A 21,629-nucleotide genomic window follows, 5' to 3' on the forward strand; every position below is an offset into this window, starting at 1 on the left:
ATAATTTTTTTAATTCTGCTGTTGTTAAACTGCTTGATGAATCCTATCTCTTATTGCTGCTTGCTGCTGTTAACTTTTTTCCCCAACATGTTCCTATTTTTAATACAGATTTAATTTTTTCAGGAAGAAAATGTGAAAATTGTCCTCATGAATCCCAATATTGCTTCAGTGCAGACCAATGAGACTGGCTTAAAGCAGGCTGATGCTGTCTACTTCCTCCCCATCACTCCTCATTTTGTTATTGAGGTCATCAAGGCAGAACGCCCTGATGGATTAATCTTGGGCATGGGTGGCCAGACTGCTCTCAACTGTGGTGAGTGTGGCCATGCAGGCCAAATCACGTCTTTTACCAGACAAGTAAAGTAATAAGGGACAGGACCAGAGGAAATAACCTCCAGTTGCACCAGGGGAGGTTTAGATTGGATATTAGGAGAAATTTCTTCACTAAAAGGATGGTCAGGCATTGAAACAGTCCTAAAGTACTCAAAAGGTGCATGGTTTTGGCACCTGGGACATGATTTAATGGTGTACATAGTGCTACTAGGTTAACATTGGACTTGTGGATCTTAGAGGTCTTTTCCAGGCTGGATGGTTCTATGATTCTACCACATGTTCTGCAGATTTATTTCTGCAGGCATCCAAGCCCCACGTGCCTCACACATTGGCCAGGTTACTGAGGGATAGAGACACCAACCATGGGGGAGTGAGTAATTCCTAATTAAACTGTGAATTTAGCATCTAATTACTGGGTTTGGTACTTGAAAGTTATTCATATGTCCTGCTTTTTATCTTAAATCTTACTTATCATAGTTGGATTTGGGATATTTTGACCACCTTGAGGCAGAGATCAAAAGAAAAAGTTACCTCCAGATAACTTCTTGCACCAATATTCATCTGTGCTGTACTGCTCTGTGATGCAGATGATGGCCAAGTGTTAACTGTAGTATTATTCTAGGTTTCATAGATTTGAGGATGGAAAATTTCATGTTATGGTTTTGAGTTCTGACAAAAATAATAAAATCAGTTGTGGATGAGGCCAGACAAGTTGTCAGCTAATCAGATATCTTTTGAATATTTTCTTTGTTCTAAATTTTCTAAATTCTTCTCTGTGAGGGTGGTGAGGTCCTGGCACAGGGTGCCCAGAGAAGCTGTGGCTGCCCCTGGATCCCTGGAAGTGTCCAAAGCCAGGCTGGATGGGGTTTGGAGCCCCTTGGGATAGTGGAAGGTGTTCTTGCCCATGGGAATGAGATGAGCTTTATGTTTTTTCCAACCCAAACCATTCTGTCCTTCTTTAATTCTGTGACTCCTCATTTACTATCAATCCTCTGAACTGTGTCTTTGTTTCCTCTGCAGGAGTGGAACTCTTCAAGCAAGGAGTACTGCAGCAGTATGGTGTGAAGGTCCTGGGTACCTCAGTTGAATCCATCATGGCTACAGAGGATAGAAAGCTTTTTTCTGCTAAACTAACTGAGCTAAATGAAAAGATTGCTCCTAGCCTCGCAGTGGAATCGGTAAATCAGATAAATCGGAAGATGTGATTGCTATTACTGTTGCCCATTTGACTTAGTGAAAATATTCTCATTTTGTAGAGTGAAAGCTGAATGCAGCTGTGTATGCTGTAGAATGTATAGCACTCCTTGGTGATAAATGCTGGGTCACCATTATTTAAAATGAGTGAAAATGCAGTTAAGCTCTGGAAAAACCTAACCTAATGTGCCAATTGACAAGAAAAGTAAATTATATTGGGGTGACTCCTGTGCTGCAGCACAAAAGTCAGGCACAACATGTCAGATGTACTTTTCTTACATCTTATACAAGCCATTTAGAGTTAGGATTGGAGAGACCCAAAATTAGCATGACGGAAATCTTTCTTGAGGATGGGAGTATGAAAACATAAAATTTTGTTTGGTGGAAAAGTCTGTTCCAGTTTGGAGGAAATCAAACTGGTCTTAAACTGGGATGTCTTTAGGAGGGGTTATTTCATGCTGAAATCTCTGAAGATATATCATGTAAGGACATTGTCCATGGCAGGTCAGCAAGGAAGTCCACATACAGCTAAGGACAGAAATCACCTCCTTGAGTGCATGTTCCAGTTTTCTGCTATTTGGCTGAAAAAGGGAACATTAAAAAGTGAACTTCTATTATTTTAATTTTATCTTCAGACAGTTTAGTGTCTTACTGATGGGATTTCCAGTTAACCTCGTAACCAGAGTTGAAGACTATTTATCTGAATTGCTATCTATTTCTGAAATGTATTCCCCTCTCCTTTAAGGTTGAAGATGCTCTGAAGGCAGCTGAAAAGATTTGCTACCCTGTCATGATCCGTTCTGCCTATGCCCTTGGTGGTCTGGGGTCTGGAATATGTCCTGATAAGGAAAGTTTGCTGGACCTTGGTACAAAGGTGTGTGTGGTACTGCAAACTTGGGGAATATATGAACGTCTGATTTTATTAAATACTAATTCTAATGTCATAGACTCTGGATTTGTACATACCTTACATTTCATCTTACCTGTAAAATGTTGCCCTGATTAGAAACTGCCCTCTTTTCATCATTCCTGCTGACAGATAATGAAAATGGCTCAATGACAGGTCTTTTAAATTCATGACAAGACATAATTTGAGCAAGTTTTTCAGCAGTTTTAGTCTGAAAAGAAATACCTTGGTCTACATTCACATACTTTTAAGAGTAAATTATTATGAACACTGTTAAGGAAGTGGAAACATTTGAAATGCTGAGTGATAGTGTGGTCTTAGGGACAGAAGGCTGGGAGGCTTGGGCCTCTTCTGTTTTTGTCTAAAGATGGCAATTCTCCTAGGTCAAAAGCTCATTTAGCAGGATGACACTTCATAATTTGACAACTACCAGCTGTCTCTGGCTATGAAGACAGATCTTTTTCTTTAGGAAATCTGGGATTGTTTAAACACTTGCTGTGAAAAGTAAACAGATAATTGGGGAAAACAAATCAAAAGCATTTTTCCTTGTCAAAAATGCAGAATTTCAGGAAATAAAATTCCATCCCTATGGCTCTCTTGAATTCTTAGGTTTGTCTTTCCCTGGTTTGCTGAGCCTCTTAATCTTTCACTTATTTCTAGAATGAAATACTGCAGATGTGGCTGAGAGCTATATGTGCAAATGACTTTTGTGTTCCCCACCTCTGCTGTCATGCAAACAGACTTTGCACTGGTGTGCTCAGTGCTGAATAAACTCTGCTTGGGTAGTGTCAGCTGTGGCAGGCTCAGGGGACAGGACTTGCACTCGTGGGGGAGGCAGGGGGGCAGGAATTCCATCTTGCAGATCCATGGTGAGGCTGGGAACATGTCGCTTACTCAGGCTCACTTGTGGGCTCTGCTTAGAGGAAGCAGAAATTCACCCATAAAGCCTGGGAGTGCAACTGTTTGACAGGTTTGTATCAAGACCTTTTTCAGTAGGAAAACCCTGTTTTTTTTCAGCAGGGTAACCTAATTTTAATCAGCACATGGTGGTGGTTTTTTTAAAAGTAAGCCTGCTGCCTATCAGCACCCTCAGATTCCTGTCTGCAGGGCTGTTCCCAGTTACTACTTCTGCCAGGTGGTACTTCATCCTAAGTTTGAAGTCTGGCATTTCTACTTGTTAAATGTCATGCCATTAATCATGGCTTAATGCTAAAATTGATCTGGATCTCTCTGCAAGGCCTCCTGTCCCTCAGAGAGTTTACAGCACCTCGCAGTTCAGTATTGATAGTTCAAAATTTACTGTGAAAACCAATTTGGGTCTTGTTGAATTAACTCAAATCTGGATGCTCATTTCCAGCCCAGCAGTTGTGATTTGTAGTAATTCAGTGAACTGGATTTTCAGGCACTGGACTGAATTATTTACAATTCAGATAACTGAGCACTGGGTGCTTGATAGCTCAGCTAGTTCAGGTAACCTGGCCTTGAGGTTGTGTCTCCCAGGTCTGCTCATTGAGTGGGAGAAGGATACAGGAGCATCCAGGACTGGTTTGCAGGAGTGGTTAGGTGTTCCTGCTACATCCCCACCAAGTCAGTGCCTGCTTAAGCCATTGTGAAGTGCCGTTCCTCTCACCTTTTGTCTTTTTTTATGTGTGATTTTGGCAACTGAGCTAAGGGCAGCGTTTAAGGAACAGCTTGAGATAATGACAGATGGGAGCAGGCTGAAGATCCAATTCATGGGCAGCATTATAACAAGAAGCTTTGCTAAAGGATGGATTGATAATGTGCCCATCACTTTCTAGGGTTTTAAGCAAGTATTGATTAATGTTTTCTATCTCCTAATATTAAAGTCATGTATTCCCTTAGATGATTCTCATTTACCAACAAACTGTATTTTTCATTTTTGCCTCATGTGCTGAGGAATACTTTCAAGATTAGTTTAAGAATAAATCATGACCCTTGCCTCTGGTTAGTATGCCAATGATGAGCAGTATTATTAATGCTATTAATTACGTAGTGTTTGCTGGCACCTACGCTCCCATCACTCAGTCATTTTGCTTTTTGCACTGCTCTCCTATTGAAGTCCTTGGGGCTGCCTACATAAAAGTGTGTCTGTTGCATGATTGAAGCCTTAGATGTTTTTATATTGCTCTTTGTTATTTATATACTGTTGCAAACACACATGTCCAACCCTTTTTTCCCCGTTGTATCACACACATATTTTCAAATGGGCCTTTTGAATCACAGTAAAGCAATTTTTAAGAAAGAAGAGAGAAATAGAAAGTGCCTGTTATCAATGTAATTAACTTATTTTCATCTTTCATTTGGTGTGGGATGTCTGGAGATAAGTCTTAAATGTGCAATATGGTCTAATAAGGGGTTTGATGCAGGTTTAGGGGGACTGGGTTTTTTTTTTTTTTTTTTTTTTTTTTTTTTTTTGTTTTTTTGTTTTGGTTTTTTTTTTTTGGTGTTTATTTTCCCTAACCTATTCCCAGGCATTTGCAATGACTAACCAAATCCTGGTGGAAAAGTCAGTTGTTGGCTGGAAGGAGATAGAGTATGAAGTTGTGAGAGATGCTGCTGATAACTGTATTGCTGTCTGCAACATGGAAAACATTGATGCTATGGGAGTCCACACAGGTAGGCTTGAGCAAAGGCTGGCTCAGTGACTTTGTTTATGCAGTGCTGTTCTGCTTGATGTTATTGACAGAGCTTTGTGATTGATAAAGTGGGCGAGAAAAATACTGTTCAGGTCCTGAATACAGCCAGATAGGGTGTGAAACAGACTGAACCTACACCTGTGATTGTGTTTGGTATAAGGTTCCCTAGCCTGACTCCAGCTCTGGGCTTCTATCTGTGCTTTTCACCTGCTGTGCATGCACAAATTGTAATCTCTGGTAATGTCATTGCTAGTAGTGGGTTAGCAAAGACAGTGACTTGTGTGGCCACAATTTACTGCTGCTGAGCTGCTTCTCATTTTCCTTCTCTGCTACCTTGTGACAAACAGGAGACTCTATTGTGGTGGCTCCAAGCCAGACACTCAATAATGAGGAGTTTCAGATGCTGAGGGATCGTGCCATCAAAGTTGTCCGACATTTGGGCATTGTGGGAGAGTGTAATATCCAGTTTGCTCTGCATCCAACTTCCCTGGAGTACTACATCATTGAAGTTAATGCCAGGCTCTCGAGAAGTTCAGCTCTGGCCTCCAAGGCAACAGGGTAAGATTATTTTGAAAAACCAAAATGTTACAGAGCAAACAAATGAATAAGCAAAAAATTGAGCAGAGCAGAACAGAAAGAGAGAAGAAGGGATTTGGATCAATGTATTATTTAAATAAGTAGGTGACGGCTACAAGGAAAAAGAGTTGCAGCATCTGCCTTCCATGTAGTTAAAACATGGAGCTGTAGCCCACATTTTCATCAAGACTGAAGTTGTCTGTAGAGAGAATTCTGGAGCAGTCAGGTCAGTAAGGTACAGATTTCTGCATGGGCAGCTTCTAAGGGCAGCTCTTGTCAGCATCTGTTAGGTTTGACCCGTGGAGAGTTGGTCCTGCTGGGAGATGGAGGGTGGGGTTAGTGAGCCCTCCAGGTCATTCCAGCCTGCTGATGCTGTTACTACAAATGGGAAAGCTCCCAGGAGGCACGTATGTGGGAGCCTAATCCTTGCAAAGCACATCCACTCTATCCATATGTTGGCTGCAAATCATCTCTGGGACCCAGAGGGCAGAGTTATTAATGAGCTGTCTGTCAGATTGATGCAAATGGCATTGCTAGCTGCCTTTGTTTTGTTGGCTAATCATAAACTAATCAAGATAAGGATGGTCAAAGCAGGCTGTTTAAAAATTGGCTTCTTAATTGCACTTTGCAGATGCTGTTGAAAGGCACAAATTAATCTCTAATTTGCAGTTCTCAACAACTCTTATGGTTATTTAAGACCCATAGCAGGCTGGAGATAAGCCATGTTGTTGGACAGTGGGTGTTTGATTGTTTTCTTTTTCAATGACAGTCTTGCAGTGAAGCACATCTGTTAGAGTGGGCTCACAGTGGATGTGACAGCTACTGAAAGGGGTGGCATGGTGGATAAAAAAGCAAGTCCCAGATCTAGGGAGGTAGCTCTGCAATGTGTTGAGGTAGGAGGCTGGGTGGGTCCTGCTGTGCTTGAGCACAGGAGCCTTCTGTTGTGTGAGGAGGGATGATCATGTCACATCTGGATCCACTGGATCCACTCCTGGGATTTGCAAACACAAAATTCTTTCCACTCTACTGTTCTCTACTTCTCTCTGACAGGTATCCATTAGCATTCATTGCTGCCAAAATCGCCTTGGGGATTCCCTTGCCAGAAATCAAGAATGTGGTGACAGGAAAAACCTCTGCTTGCTTTGAGCCCAGCCTGGATTACGTTGTGACCAAGATACCCCGCTGGGACCTGGACCGTTTCCAGCACACTTCCAACCGGATTGGGAGCTCCATGAAGAGTGTGGGAGAGGCAAGTGCAAGACTCTCACCTTCCATTCCACCACTTGGGAAAGCCATTTCTCCTGCTTGGAAACTCTGAGTGTCTATCTTCAAGGACCTAATGAATTGGAGGATATCTATTAAGCTCAAATGATTTTTATCCAGTTCTATAATTAATGGAAATTAGTTAGGACTGTGTAATGTTGGATATCACTGTATGGTTTGTCTCCTAAAGGAAGAGATCACTGTGGATCACTTGGGGTTGACTTCATTCCCAACACTCACTCCAGGGCTCTCAGAGTTATTTTTTAGTTTGAGGTTCTGTAGTGGTGGTTAATTACAGTACAATTTCAGGAGTAGTATTGTGTTAAGATGTTCAGTGGTGCCTATCAGCTTTCAGTTCTTCACAAGTTATTTGTCCTCTGTGTTAAAACTATATACCAGATCTCAGTCTTGAAATACAAACACCAATTGTCATCTTGCTCTCAAGTTTTGACTTCTTTTAGAGATGAAGTCTCTTGCATCAGATTTTAAGATGTCTGGACAGAAACAGTATTTTCAGACCATGTTTTAAGAAGGGGGGAAATGAGACAAAATCATTAAATTACCCAAATTACCCACTTAATTAGCTAATTACATATCAGCTACCAAAGCAAAATAATTATTTATGTAATTTTTCACTTGTCTTTTCAAATAGTTATTTTATTAAGTTATTTTGATATGCAAGATGTTCCTAATATCATTGTTGTCATTGAACAAGAAACCTTCATCAAAACTAGAAAGATTAATTAAAATTTGATCTTCCATTGGGAGTTTTGGATTTTAATGATAATGAGGTGGGTTTTTGTTTTCAGTGAGATGATGCTTCCTGTTATTAACCCTCTCTGCTTAGGGGTTTTAGGACTGCTCTGTAGAACTAGAGTTCCTAAATGCAGTTGCACTATCAGCTGTGGAACTTCCTGGCCTTACGTATTTGCAGGAGGAGATGTTGAGTCCTTCCAGTCTTTCCATATGTCACAGAAGAGTCTGAGCCGGTGTCCTTTTCCAGGCAGGACAGAGATACAGGGAGAGTCAGTGCTCTAACAGGGCAGGTGAGCTGAAGCAGGGATGGAGAAGCCCAAGGGATGCAGCTTGCAGCTGTTGGGGGAACTGAGCAAGGTTAATCTGCAGGACCTGTGGGTAGGAAATGGAGTCTTTGAAGCAAAGAGTTTTTTGCCACTGTGTCTCTATTAGTATGGAGCAGTCATCTCCCCAGGCCTGAACTTGAAGCCAGATTGCAGTACCTACTGCATTTTTATTAATTGAACAGTCTTGCCTGGCTTTTTCTGAGCTCTGTTGTGCTGGGCAGTGGGCCCGGAGCTGTGAGAAAAGAGAAAGTGATGTTATTTTTTCTTTTGACATTTTTCAGCATTGTGTTTGAGATTTTTATGCTGTTAAGGTTTCACTGCACTGGGAAATAAAAATGTAAAAGTTTGAGAAAGAGCTCTGTTACCTCACAGATTTCTAGACAGAAAGGCTTGTTTTCTTATTAGATATGGTGTCAAGACTGAAGGAGGGAAAACCCAGTGCTGCTATGCCAAGGAGGAGTAATCATTTAAGAGAACCCTCACAGGGGAGAGTTACTGTTAAATGTAATTTAAAGGAAGCAGGAGATTGTTTCTCCTGAACCTTAAAATTCACACTGTGAATTTCTATCTCTAACAGGCTGTTAAACAGAAATATTCTTTTATATTACTATACCCATGCTGCTGCATAATGTTTCCCTCTACCAAAGTGCTTCCCTTAAAGCAGTTTACAGAGGGAGAGCAGCATCCTCCTGTGTGTTACAGACAGGGAGATGGAAACCAAAAGTGCAGTCCACCAAACCAAAAAGCCACTAATTGCTTGTCTGGAGCTCCCCATTGATACCATGAGCAGAGTCAGATCCAGAAGTGGGGCTACCAAGGTTCAGTCAGCAGGACTGTCTTAGGGAGGAGTCCAAAGGCTCCCATCTCTGTGTGTGCTTGTCTCTGTGGCTGGAATTGTGCCCACCCTGTCAGCCAGGGCACAGCCAGGCTTGGCTCACTGTGGCTCACGTGGCCCTGCTCTCCCTTACAGGTCATGGCCATCGGACGCACGTTTGAGGAGAGCTTCCAGAAGGCCCTGAGGATGTGCCACCCCTCAGTGGATGGCTTTGTTTCACAGCTGCCTATGAATAAAGCCTGGCCAGCCACTGTGGATCTCCAGAAGGAGCTCTCTGAGCCATCCAGCACTCGGATATATTCAATAGCCAAGGTAACAAAAGGGAGAAAGACCTCGACCTGAATTGGAGCTACAGGATTGGGTCAGCTGAGTATTCTTCATTCCCTTGCTTCCCTCTGTCAAGCTCACTGGGAGTGCTTTGAGCAGGATTCTTGCTTATGCTTTCTGCATCTTCCATGTTCAGGCAATGTGTTTGTCTTTTGATGGTAAAATCTTAGCCCGTGCTCACTGCATTCAGCATCAGGTGCAGTATGGTGTCCTGTTACTTTAGTTTGTAGCTGGGTGCTGATGGACACCTGGGTTACTTTCCTCTCCTATGAGATTAAATTTGTCTGCTAAATATTGGCTACTGTTCAGCTCTGATTTATACTAGCGTGTCAGTCAAAATGGGTCAGTTTTGCAGATTACAAAGGAATAAATGAAGATCCTTTTGAGAACTGAAAAAAAGGATGATAAAGAATAGCAAACTGCAGTGCGTGAGAGCACTGTCTTCTTGCAATGGTTGCATTGGTATGGGCTTGAAACTAAAAGAACTACACAACTATGTTAAATTTTACAGACAAGAAATCCCCTGTTCTTCAAAACCAGTTTATCTTCCTTAGCATTTTTTTGACCTCTCTCCTGTCAAACTGGTCAAATCACTTCAGCCTTGAAGGTGCCTGTGTAACAGGGAGTGATATTGTAAGGGGACTAGGGTACAAATTTATTTCTTCTTTCATCGTTTCAGTGGTTGCCTGTGTATATCATGTGGTAAATGTGGGCTTAGTTACTTCAGAAGGTAGGTTCAATTTCACACTTTGGTTTTGCTGCAGGTTACATGTCCATCTGTCCATACCCTCTGTGAAGAGGAGGGCAGAGCTGTCTTTTCCAGCTTCTGCTTACTTGGATGGCTTTTTTTTTTTTTTTTTTTTTTTTTTTTTTTTTTTTTTTTTTTTAAGATTGCAAACCTTCCTGGCAGGGAATGCCCAATTACTCTTTTTTGTGCCCCTGACTTTGTGTGGCGGAGTCTTTAAGCCCTTTGTGCTCATGTGTAGGTACATCTCGTTACACCTCCACATGAGTGAGGAGCTGAGCCTGTGTTGTGTTAGTCAAAGGGTTTCACATAGCTGTTCCTCTTATAAATGGCCTAAGAAAAATCACAAAATGTTTTATAAATGGGTTGGCTTGTCCAGCTGTTCCCTCTTGCTTTTCAAGCTGGGAAGTGCATGTCTTCATCCTCCAGCAGCTGTGTTTTTTCTTTATAACAGCCTTTTGCTTGTGACTGAGAGAAAAATCTTATTTCTTGAGTCTCTGAGTAGTTCAGAGAGATTTTATGAAAGATTAAAATTAGATCCATATTAACACAGGGTATCTGAGGAGATAAAGGTGAGTTTGGGTCCCACTGCACACTGGTATTTGCACTGGGATCTGTTGGAAAAAGCAAGAAAAAACTTAGTCCCTCCTTGTAAAGATTTGCCTCTACCCAACACAGTGCATGATTTCATCCCCATTAATAACAGAGGCAAGCAGTACAAGTAAGAGGTGCTTCTGGCACCTGGGGCTGTCTGCATGGAAATCCCTTCCCAGCTTGTTGACCTTGAAAAACCCACGTTAAGTCCCCATTAGCCATCAGCTCTATTTGAAACAGGATGGACCTTTGTTATATTTTATGTTTTCTCCTCTCCTCCCCACTAGTCAACCCTCTGAGACTTTTTACTTTTTTTACTTTCTTCTTTGCCTGTTGGATGATGACAACAGCAACTGTTCAGGTGCAAGGAAAGGGAGTTCAGCTGCCATTCAGAGCTATTGCTGCTGTAATGGGGCTCCCTGCTGTCATGTAAAAGAGGGCACAGGAGAGAGGCTGACATAGATGAGACTTGTTCCTTGGCCAGAGTGGGAGTGCTGCAAGGATGCAACAGCCTGATGAGCAGGGATGCTCAGCTTGTGTCAGGTGTTTTCTGCTCCTCTAAAGGTTGTGTGCAAGTGGCCTCAGAAGGCTGAGGCTGTGGAGTTGGTGCATGCTCTGTTTCACATCAGGGCCCTGGTCTCCTGGCTGTCCACACTGCAGATGTGCAGTTTGCACTTGTGTTGCTGCCTATAGGCAGCTAAATACTTTCCTTGGTGAGGAGCCAGGATGGAACAGCAGCAACAAGGGTGCTGTCCCTAGAAAGCAAAGGCAGGTGAGCTACCCTTCATTGCTTGTCCTGGAGGCCAAGCTTGCTCCATGGCTCTTGGTGTGAAGGCAGTCCTGTAAACCCCAGTCCCTGCTGGATTGGGATGCTCTTGAAGTTGAGCAGGGCTCTAAAGTCACACTGTGCTGCTGTGTCTCTCTCCTCCTGCTTCCATGGTGTGTTTTAGCTGTACTCCTTCAGGTAGGTTTGAAGAGAGGAAAGCCACTGGGGTTCAGGGCCTCCCTGAACAAATTCTACACAGTTGCCTGGAAACCTGATTTGCCCCTGGAGTGTGGTGATAGGGAACAAGAAATTTCTGCAAACTCAGTCTTCTCTCCTAGTCTCCAGATTTATGCAACGGGGATGAAGATGGTTGATTTTCTCTGCCCCTCCTCTGATGAATGAGTGTAAGGGATACATTTTTTCAGTTTTCTTTGAAGATCCCTGAGACTTTTTAAATAGTGTCCTAACCAGCTTAAGAGCATGTGGTCATGTTGCCTGTGTGTGTATGTGTGGCTCAGGGACCACTGACTGAGAGTTGGAGGTCCTGAAGATGTGCAAGCCTGCATGTGTTTTGTAAAAATAGACTGACAGGAAAAAAGACCTGCTCACATCCCAGTAATGTGGCAATGTGACCTCACCCTCCAAGCACTACAGAATCAGGATGGGAAGGACTCCTTATCAGTTGCCTCAGACCAGTGGTGTACCCAGAAATGTCTGAGAAGCCCAGCTTTGTCACTGCCAGTGCTCAGGGACTGCTGTGAGAGCCCCTTGTCACTGCAGGCACTGGGAAGAGCAGGGGCTGTTGGATGCCAAATATGAACTGAAGACTGGGCACTCTAAAGGAGAAAAATGTGTTTTCACCCCTGCTTGTGAGCACACAGGAAATTGCAGGGAGCATTTGTTACCCCTCAGAACAAGAGGATAATTGCAAGAGGGAGATACAGGCAAGCTGACTGGGAATTCTTTAGGAAAGACAGAAGGTGGTGACAGTAGTTTGCAGAGAGCTACCACCCATCCCTTGTCCATGTGGGTGGTGCCTCCCTGAAGTGACCCATTTCTCTGAGCTGCCAGAAGGTCTCACCATGGCTGAAGCCCAAGGCGATGATGCCAACATTGTGCCCAAGTTCTGTAGCTCAGGAGAATAATGCAGGGGTGCAGTGGACCAAGCTCATTCCTGGATTAATTCTGGAATTTTCTTCAATGGCATTGCTCTGGCTTTGTTCCAGGGATGTTGCCCTGCAAGAAGACAATTAAGCATGGTAAGAAAGTAATGAGCCTGATTACTTTAGCTCAGCAAAGATACCGTGCTGGCATTATCATGATGGTTGATTGTCAGGAGAGTTGCTTTGTCAGGAGAGTTGTAACTGTACACCACTGGTGAGACCCAAGCAATTGCACTGATATAAAATACATCATATTGAGGGCTCTCTGAGGTGCTGGGGTTTTTTAATATTATGATGTTTTGTAACCCATTGTCTTATGAATAATACCTTTGTGGGATTCCTTTATTCCCTATAGCCATAAACAATTGATTTTAAAAACTCTGTCAATAACTCCAGCAAGAAAGAAGGGAAAATAGAATGGTCTTGACATTGAGGTAGAGTGAGAGAAGCTAGAGCTATGCTGTAGCTGCAAGCATCACCCAGGACCTGACTTTGGCTTGCTCCAGAGGTAATGCAAGGCCACATGCTTTGATTCAGTCCTGTATTCCAAGGGTATATCAAGATCTATGCTCCAAAGCAAAACATTCCTTCAGATCTGAGAATCTGGAACCTCCTGTTTTACTTTTGCAGCTAGGAGGTTGGCAGTGGGCCTGAGATTTTTAGGCAACTTGAGTGGTAAGAGGTGCAGATGGAGCACTGGTCACTGTACCCTGACTGTGGCTCCCTGTAGTCAGCTGAGCATGTTCTCAGTGGCCACCCAGCCTAGTTGCCATCAGCTTGTCTGGCTGCTGGCTCTGTGCAAAGCAAATTTCCTCTCTCACTGAAACAGAAGCCAGCTTTTGGAACCAGAGCACAGGGAGAAGTGGCTTGGGGCCCCTCTGTGCTGCTCCTCATGGGGCACCATTTCTCTTGCTGCAGGAGACAGGGTCAAGGAAGATGAACATTTCATTTGCAGAACTTGATCTACATAACTTTTTTTCTTTATGATATATATACTTGGTGCTAGCTGTTTGCAGATTAGATCTGTATTTGTGCAATGTGTTTAAAGGCTGTTTGGTGCTGTCCTGTTTTTGGCAGGCCTTGGATGATGAAGTCCCCGTGGATGTCATTCACCAGCTCACAGCCATTGACAAGTGGTTCCTGTACAGGATGCGCAGCATCAGAAACATGGAGAAGATCCTAAAGGAAATGAACAGGTAAAAAAGCCTTGTCCTAGAATACAACAATTCTTCTGGGAATCCTGCTCAGAAACCTATGGTAAGCACAGATGCAGTCAATGCTGAGAAGTTTATTCAAGTCCTTGGAATAAAGTCCTTGTCTTAAACCCAATTCACTGTCTCAGCAGAAATTTCTGAGCACACTCGTTTTGGTAAAATAGCTCCTTGGATTATGGAAGTTATGGTTTATTTTGGAAAATCCTCAGTTATCTCTGAGGCTAAGACTGGGAATTTGGATGGCCTGTGATGAGTAACTCACGTACCTAGGACAGAGTTACCTTTCTAACTCAGCACTGGACTTGCTCTGACTTACTGCACTTTGAGGTCACATATACTGCATTTTATTTCCAGCCTTCACTATTTATTTTTAAGCTTTTCTGCTTTGCTGTGATCATGCAGCATGTGCGAGTATTGCTTTTGAACCATGCTTTCAAACATCTATGCTTCCAGACCTATTTAAATATAAATCTTCTTCCTTCAAGAAAAATGACCATATAAAAGCCAACAAGAAAGATAGCACTAAATTAAAGGAGCGAGCTATATTTCAGTTCGGACTCTTGCTGACTTGAGCTTTCCCTTCATGTTTTACGAGGCTGGGAGAGGCTCCTTGCTGAGTTCTTGGCCGAGTGCTGGTGGCTTTTGTGCCTGTGGTACCCGTTGTGCTCATGTCACCACGCGATGGCACTGGGAGCGCAGCGGAGGCAGCGAGGCTGAGCGCTGCTGGCTTCCCCGGCCTCATCTCTGCTTTGTGACCTTTTAATGGAGCAGCTCCTGCTCTCCCTTGCACCCGCAGCGGCCACGGTCTGCAGCTAAACAAAAATAAATGTGGTGAGAGATGTGGAAGAAAAGGAGCAACTTGATTATTTGCAGGAATCTCTTGTTTGGCTGCAGAAGTTTTTTGTCCCCTATGTCACATGGCATTTGTAGCTGGCCTCTTAAACATGTATGTGCAGCTCCTGAGGAAAAAAGCCAACATATGCAGACACTGTTGGAGTGGCATGCTCTGGAATGAGGGCCCAGAGGCTGGCTGCATCCTCAGCTGGTATAAACCCAGCATCACTGCACAGAGGGAAGGGATCAATAGATCCCTTAAATAGAATAAATATAGTTATAAATATAGTTTTAAATAGAATCAATTCAATTTAAAACTCCTAATCCTGTCCCTAATATCACAGTTAGATCCCTTTTTATTTTGCTCCTGAGCTGTATTTGTCTTTGTAACCACATTGTCCAGCCCTCCAAGGATGTTTTTAGGAAAAAGGTGCAGGCTGGCTGGACTTTTGAGATGTTAATTTGCATTAACAATTTAACATGTTTGAGAGACCACTCTGGATTGAACAATAGTTGTTGTTGACCCATATTTCTCACTATGTATGGGCCTATTTCATATTTTTGAGGTTCAAGTATAGTTTGGGTCTGAGCTGCTTGAGTATTGGTATGAGTTGTATGTGGTTTTAACTTCTGTGGTTAATCTTCCTGAACCCCCCGATATCCCTAAGGTTGCTTCCCCTTTCTCTGCAATGGGTGGCAGGTGAGCAGTAGGTGGTACCACCCTACATAGCTTTTATCCTTGTGGTGCCCAGGCAGCAGGCTGTACAGGCAGCCTGCTGCAGAGAGCCCTTGCACAGTATCCAGCCTTGCATTTCCATCAGACATGTGTCCCTTGGAAGTGGATTCTTGCAATTCAAATCAGATTGTGGGTGGTATCAGAGAATCACAGAATTCTTTAGGTTGGAAGGGTCCTTAAAGATCATCTAGTTCTAACTCCCTGCCATGGGTAGGGATACTTTCCACTACACCAGGTTGCTCCAAGCTTTGTGCAGCCTGGTCTTGACACTTCAGGGATCCAGGGGCAGCCCCAGCTGCTCTGGGCAACCTGTGCCAGGGCCTCCCACCTTCACATATTTTTGTAATAGCTAATCTAAATCTTCTCTCTGAGAGTGTGAACCTGTTCCCCCTCATCCTGTTGATGCCTTTTCGCTGGTCCTAAAATCACGAGCCAGACACAGTTAGGTGATAAAAGGGGTTCTCTTTATAAGGATCCTTAGGTGCACAATTCACCAGGTGGAAAACACCAAAGATGCACACCCAGCATAATGTGTATACATTTTTATAGGTTTTGCAAGTTAGCATATCTCACAAGAATCTCCAGTTAGAGACATGAGTAGTCAGGTTGTTCCCCCCTGGTTTAACTCTCTTTGAATTCCCCCTCTTTTTGATAGGAGCTAAACTATGTTCATTAAAATGCCTCAGAGATACTTTCAACTGTGGCTTTGCAGAGAATCTAACCTTAGACCCAGCTTAGAGCTGCTGGGAAATTTATTTTGTCTTTCTGTCTAATAGAGTAGGTAAAATGCTAGCTACAAATACTATGATTGGCTACAGAGCTACTAATAAATGTGTGAAGAATATAGAAAATATATAAAATAAAAAAGGCAAAAATCAATTTGGCATTACTGTCACTCCATGCTCTTTAAAACAGTCTCTCTCCATCTTTCTTGTTGGTTCCCTTCAGGCATTGGAAGTCCACAGTTAGGTCACCCTGAAGCCTTCTCTTTTCCAGGCTGAACATATAAATGATCTTACCCTCATTCACTTACCAGTGCAGATTTTCACTCCACTATAATTGCTCACACTTTTGCTAAAAACCTGTCTTACCTCTCAGCCAGCACTGGAGGGAGGGGATGGACTGTCCAGCTGCATTACACTGAAGGCACAAAGGCAAAGAGCCAGGGAAAAACACTTGGGACTTGAACTAAGAGGCCAGTCCAGTGAGCCACATCAGGAAACAGCCAAGGGAAAGCTAATTGAGTGATGCAGATGAGACTTGGCACATGTGTGCTCTTCCTGCAGCCAGCTGTTTCCAGTCCCCAGCATGCCTGGCACAAGTCCTACCTGTGCTACAGGATAATTCCCAATTGAAAATAATGAGGGGTGATGCCATCACTGCTTTAAATCTTTCTCTTGGAGTACAGTTACCAGAACCAGAAGCAGTTGCCCTGTTCTGGGCATTGCTGCTGGTTACAGGCTGTTTGGATGGATCCACCCCTTCCTTTCTGTCTCTGTGTTGGTTTGGGGGTTCTTTGCAGTGAGGTTTTGGATGCAGTTGGACTAACAAAAGTCTTGATTTGGCCCCTGCAGAGCTGTTGTAGAGACTGGTAACAAGGAGATGGTCTCTGCCAAGAGGAAATTGAGGTAGAACAAGTGGGTGTGACAGATGGGGAAGGGGGATCAGAGGCAGGTGGAGACCTTTGAGAGCAGTTCAGGAAGCAGTTCTCACACACCACATGCTGCCTTGCATCCTTGCCACATGCAGGGATTCAGAGGTGAGCAGAAAATTGCACTGATCCATGAAATGGATCTGCTTGCACATGTGAAAGGCTCTGTGGGATAATGCAGTGCTGAGGGAAAAACTTCTGACCTATAATGTGCATTCTCTGGGGTGTAGAGGCAAAGACAGCCATTTGTAGGGACTGGGAAGAGCACCCTCTGCCCCATTTACCTTTGTCCCGTTGAACTTTTTCTAAAGAAGATTGGAGCTGGTGCTGGGTGGGACTGTATAGCTTTGTCATGCTGCAGCAGTGGTTCCATTTCTGCCTCTGGGCCCTCCAGGATGGAGAAGTAGAAGTTTCAGATACGTGATTTGGCTGCAGGAAAGCAAATGGCCCGAGTTGAATTGGGAAAAGAAAGCCATTTTGAGCATACTTGTGAGAGTAACAAGTAATATCACAGACATGTCAAATATGTGCCTCTGCTGTTTCTCCTGTGACCTTACATATTTTTTATTTTGGAAACTTACATTTGAGGGTTTTTTTGTTGTTGTCTGACCAATTACCTTTGTACCTGGAGTATAATTTTAACTTCAACCTTCCCCACCATGCACATAAATAAATAAAACCAGCTGCACACACTCACATGGAAAGAGGAAGCACCATCCTGTGCTGTCCATCCATTAATAGGTGATGGTGTTTGAAGCAGTGGCAGTGCAATAGGATGTGCTATTATCTGGGAATTATTTCCCTAGCTTTGGCCTTGCTAGTCCTGTGAGTGAAAATGGGAAGAAGGGCCTGGAGAGACCCCACTGGCTTTTAATCCCACTGACAGCTCATGATGGAGGTGGAAATTTGGACAGACCATGCTCAGCTGTCTGAGGCAGCAAGGAGTTTTAGGCCAGGGCTATAGACCCAGTCCTGAGCAAATCAGATTTGAAGCAGGGTCCAGTGATACCAAGCATCCCCAGGAGGACAGCTGAAACCCAGGCTTAGAAATAACATCTAAGGCATACTTGCCTAGGCCTAGGTGCAAGGGAAAACCTCTTTTGGAATTTACATCTATTATTTGACTGTTTGTAGTGAAGATTTGTTTGCATGTAGTCATGATTTTTTTTTTGTCGTTCCTAATTTTGGGATCACTGAAAACAGTGGCTGTATGTAAGGAGAATGTACAACAGACATGATTAAATAGAGGTAAAGAGGTAGGCAGCTATGGTGAAATCATCACTTAGGCCCAAGTGACATGGGGACAAAAGCCTTGCTGCAAATCAATAGGACTTGTATTCCTAAGTCACTTAGGTGTCTCTGTAGCAATGGAATTGCAATTGGTTGTATTTGCCATTACTTGAGAGCTCCTAGAGATGAGGGAATAGGTAGTGGGGTCAGGTTCACTGCTGGAGAAAATCCAAGTTAAACCCAGGAAAGCTATCTTGCAGCTGACAGAAGTGTTGCATATTGCCCAAAGAGGAACATTTCAATATTGATTAAAGACTGTAAAGTAGAACTCAGTTGAGGAAAGAGGAGCATAAGAAGCCACCATTGTGAGGAGCAAAGCACAGAGATGTTGAGCTTGCCCAAAGTCTCAAAGACAATCTGGCAGTGCAGTGGCTTGAACTCAGTCACCTGAAATCTCAACTCTTCAAATTAACCTTAATGGAAACAACAAATCATCTTTTTGGCAGATACTGAACTAGCTAGCCTGCTAACAGGGGGAAATGATGGCACTAATCATATTTTGATAATTTTATGATTTGGAGCTTTGCTTTGAAGGAAAATATGTCTGGGGGTGCTGTGAGAAAACAACTCCTGGCCTGTTGTGTGCTTGACAGGAGTAAGTGCAGTCCTGACTATCACGAACTCAAAAATATATGGGTTAATGAAGGGGAAAGACAAAACCTACTTGAGCCCAGCATTTGTAGCTGGGTGCTCTGCTCAGTTACCCATGGGAGAAGTTTATTGCAAAGGCCTTTTGGGAGCCCATGTCCCTTGGCTACTGCAAGGTGTGCTTTGGAAGCTGTTTGTTGGAAGCATGACTGTGGTGGAGCAGGCAGAGAAATACAGGTGCTGGAATGAAAACCTGGCACCAGCAGGTGAGCTGAGAAGCACTGCAGGGAGAGCAGCTCAGGTAGGCCATCAATAACCTGTGCTCTGTGGCAGGACCTGCTGCACCCCCACTTTTCTCAGCAGCAGTTTCTGCTGATGCTTTTGGGACAGGTCAGAGTGTGGCACGCAGGGCTCGTGTGGGCATCAAGCAGACCAGGTGCAGTGATAGGAAATGAGGCTGTGCAGATTTATACAGTTTGAGGAGTTGTCACTGACATATTTGTAGTGCTCCTCCCTAGCTAACTGGAAAAGTTACTTTTGTCTTCTTTGTGAACTGTAGGGCAGGAAAGGCTTGGGAGGAAGTTCAGAATGCAGCGCATGAGGAGAATAAAATACAAGTAGCTATTCAGCACTGTTGTTTGTGCTTTATGTGGATCTAACATAAGATACTTTCTATTTGTCTTGTAGAGCCACTGGTAATAATTTTGCAGCTGCATTTTCTTCTAAAGCATCTGAACATTTGTGAAAATGCCATATGTATGTTTTCCTTGATGCAGAGGCTTATACAGGCATTGCCTTAAAAAAAACATTGGGGACCCTCTGTAACCAGTATGTACAATGCTAAGAGCAGGGCAGTCTGTACCATGGCATCCCAGCAGAGACCTCAAAGCTCACTTTTACCAGGGATAGAAAATAGGCTTTCAGAAAACACCTACAACCCATTTCTTGGCTGTGTTTTGGTGCGAGCTGCTGCTTTAGCTCACTTAATCTTGTAAGTGAGTCATCCAGGTCTTAGGGCACAGGGTGAGGTTCATGTTACTTAAATCAGGATGTCCACAATGAGATTTATTAGCCCAGGGACCAGAATGTTAAAGGTGCAGGGAGCTGGAGTGACAATTGTCTGTGAGTGAGATTTGTTGGTTTACAAGTCCTGCTTCCTTAAACGCTCCTTTGACAGCTTTTTGTCAGTCATCTCATGAGTTTTGTAGGAGGGGAAAGCTGATAACAACCTGTCTCCTTGAGAAGAGGAGCAGGGAGAGAATTTATACCATGATCTCATTATTTTAATTGTAGCATGTTGAAAATCTTGTAAAACATCAGAAGTAATCAAGGAAACCACTAGGAACCTTGAAGCAGAGCAGGACAGTGAGGAAACAAGAAAGAATATGCTTTTGTACATTATTCAGCCTGAAATACAGCAGGTTTTTGAAACCCTGCAGGCCTATGACTACTGAGAAAGGAAGAGCTCTCTCAGGACTGGGTGTAATGCATTTTGCTTCCATCACTTCTTATTTTTGATCCACTTTCCTTGTCATAGTGAAACTGGGCTTAAAGTTTAGTCCAGGCTTAAATCACTTCAAACTTAGGAAGAGCTGAGTTCAAGACCCATGGGCTGAGCCAGAATGAGCCACCTTTGCAGCTCCTCTGTGCATATCCAAGCCACATCTGTAGCTTCTGAGATGAGGCAGGGAGGAGCCTGTGAGTTTACAGGGTTCACGCAGTAGCCGTGTCCCAAATGCCCTCAGCTCAAAAAATATTCCTGATCCTTTTGATCAAGACCCATTTACGTGTGCCTAAGTAAAGTGTGGATGGGCATAAACTTGACAACATAGCTAAAAAGAATCAAGGGCTGATTTGGGAGACAAAAAGAGTGCTTCTTCTGCTGGCATATTTATTGGTGGGTCAGGTGAAAGCTGGTCAAGTGGAAGAGAGGGCTCTGCTGAAGTGAGCAGGGTCTCCTGATAATTTCAATGCTGTCAGTGTTGCTCCAGTCAGTTAATAGATTTCTCCAGGTTCTCTGTGCCAGGTGAAAATTTCCTCATTAAGCAGAATTTATTCCATTTTGTCTTACCATTCATTATCAAAGAAGTGAGTGGATGGAGTTCCAAAGATGATAGGGTGGGATTTTGAATTCAAAGCAACTACAAATCAACACTGGAAGCTGAAAGAGTCACAACTGGGTTGGGGAAAGGATTGTTTTCTTTATGAACAGTTTTTAGAGGAGGTGAACAACCATTTAATAATTGTGGCAGTGTGCAAATAATAATTGTCTGGATTTGAAGCTCTAAAACTCCTGACTTTCATTTTGCAAATGCAAACATTAGGAAGAGTAGCATGATAGAAGTTTGAACTCATGTCACTTAGTCTTCCCTCATTTCAGAATTGATTCTAAGCAGTAAGGGGTCTTTGGAAGACTTTTTCCTCTGTGTAGGAAAAGAGAGTGATGCTCCAGGGGAAAGTGGGAGGCAGTGATGTAAGACTGGGTCATGTGATTTAGTGTATTCAGGACTGAAATTTTTTGTTTTGTCTTTTAGTGCTGGATTTCTGGTGAGCTTGAAGGGTTATTTGCTGTCAAATATTCATTCAAAGAGATCACCCTGATTCTGCTCTTGCTAGCTTTAGTGTCTCTAGCTTGTCTAAAGGGATGTCTCTGAGCAAAGGCAGTGGGAATTGCCCCTTAAAAATTGTTAGCCCTTAACCCCTCTGCACGTCTGTTTTGCTGTCTGTAAAATAAGCATCACCCTACAATACTGTTTGCGTGTTTCTTTATATTATTTCCATGAAAGTTGAGACATAAATGCTAAAAATTACCATGATTAGTAAATGGAAATTATTCAGTTATGAAAATGTGTATCCAGCACATGTAGAGAGGCA

General features: G+C 43.2%; 1 protein-coding gene across 1 annotated transcript in view; it reads left to right on the forward strand.

Moving 5' to 3' along the window:
• CPS1 (carbamoyl-phosphate synthase 1) overlaps nt 1–21,629 on the forward strand; it is a 92,457-nt gene that overhangs the window by 30,221 nt on the left and 40,607 nt on the right. Inside the window, exons 14-21 of the mRNA XM_021532591.3 lie at nt 124–313; nt 1,354–1,511; nt 2,273–2,401; nt 4,927–5,071; nt 5,439–5,649; nt 6,718–6,916; nt 8,983–9,159; nt 13,520–13,638. Coding sequence (XP_021388266.2) covers nt 124–313; nt 1,354–1,511; nt 2,273–2,401; nt 4,927–5,071; nt 5,439–5,649; nt 6,718–6,916; nt 8,983–9,159; nt 13,520–13,638 — 1,328 coding nt within the window. The remainder of the gene's footprint in view (nt 1–123; nt 314–1,353; nt 1,512–2,272; nt 2,402–4,926; nt 5,072–5,438; nt 5,650–6,717; nt 6,917–8,982; nt 9,160–13,519; nt 13,639–21,629) is intronic.

Source organism: Lonchura striata, chromosome 8 (assembly GCF_046129695.1).
Source record: "Lonchura striata isolate bLonStr1 chromosome 8, bLonStr1.mat, whole genome shotgun sequence".
In the NCBI taxonomy this organism is placed as follows: Eukaryota; Metazoa; Chordata; class Aves; order Passeriformes; family Estrildidae; genus Lonchura; species Lonchura striata.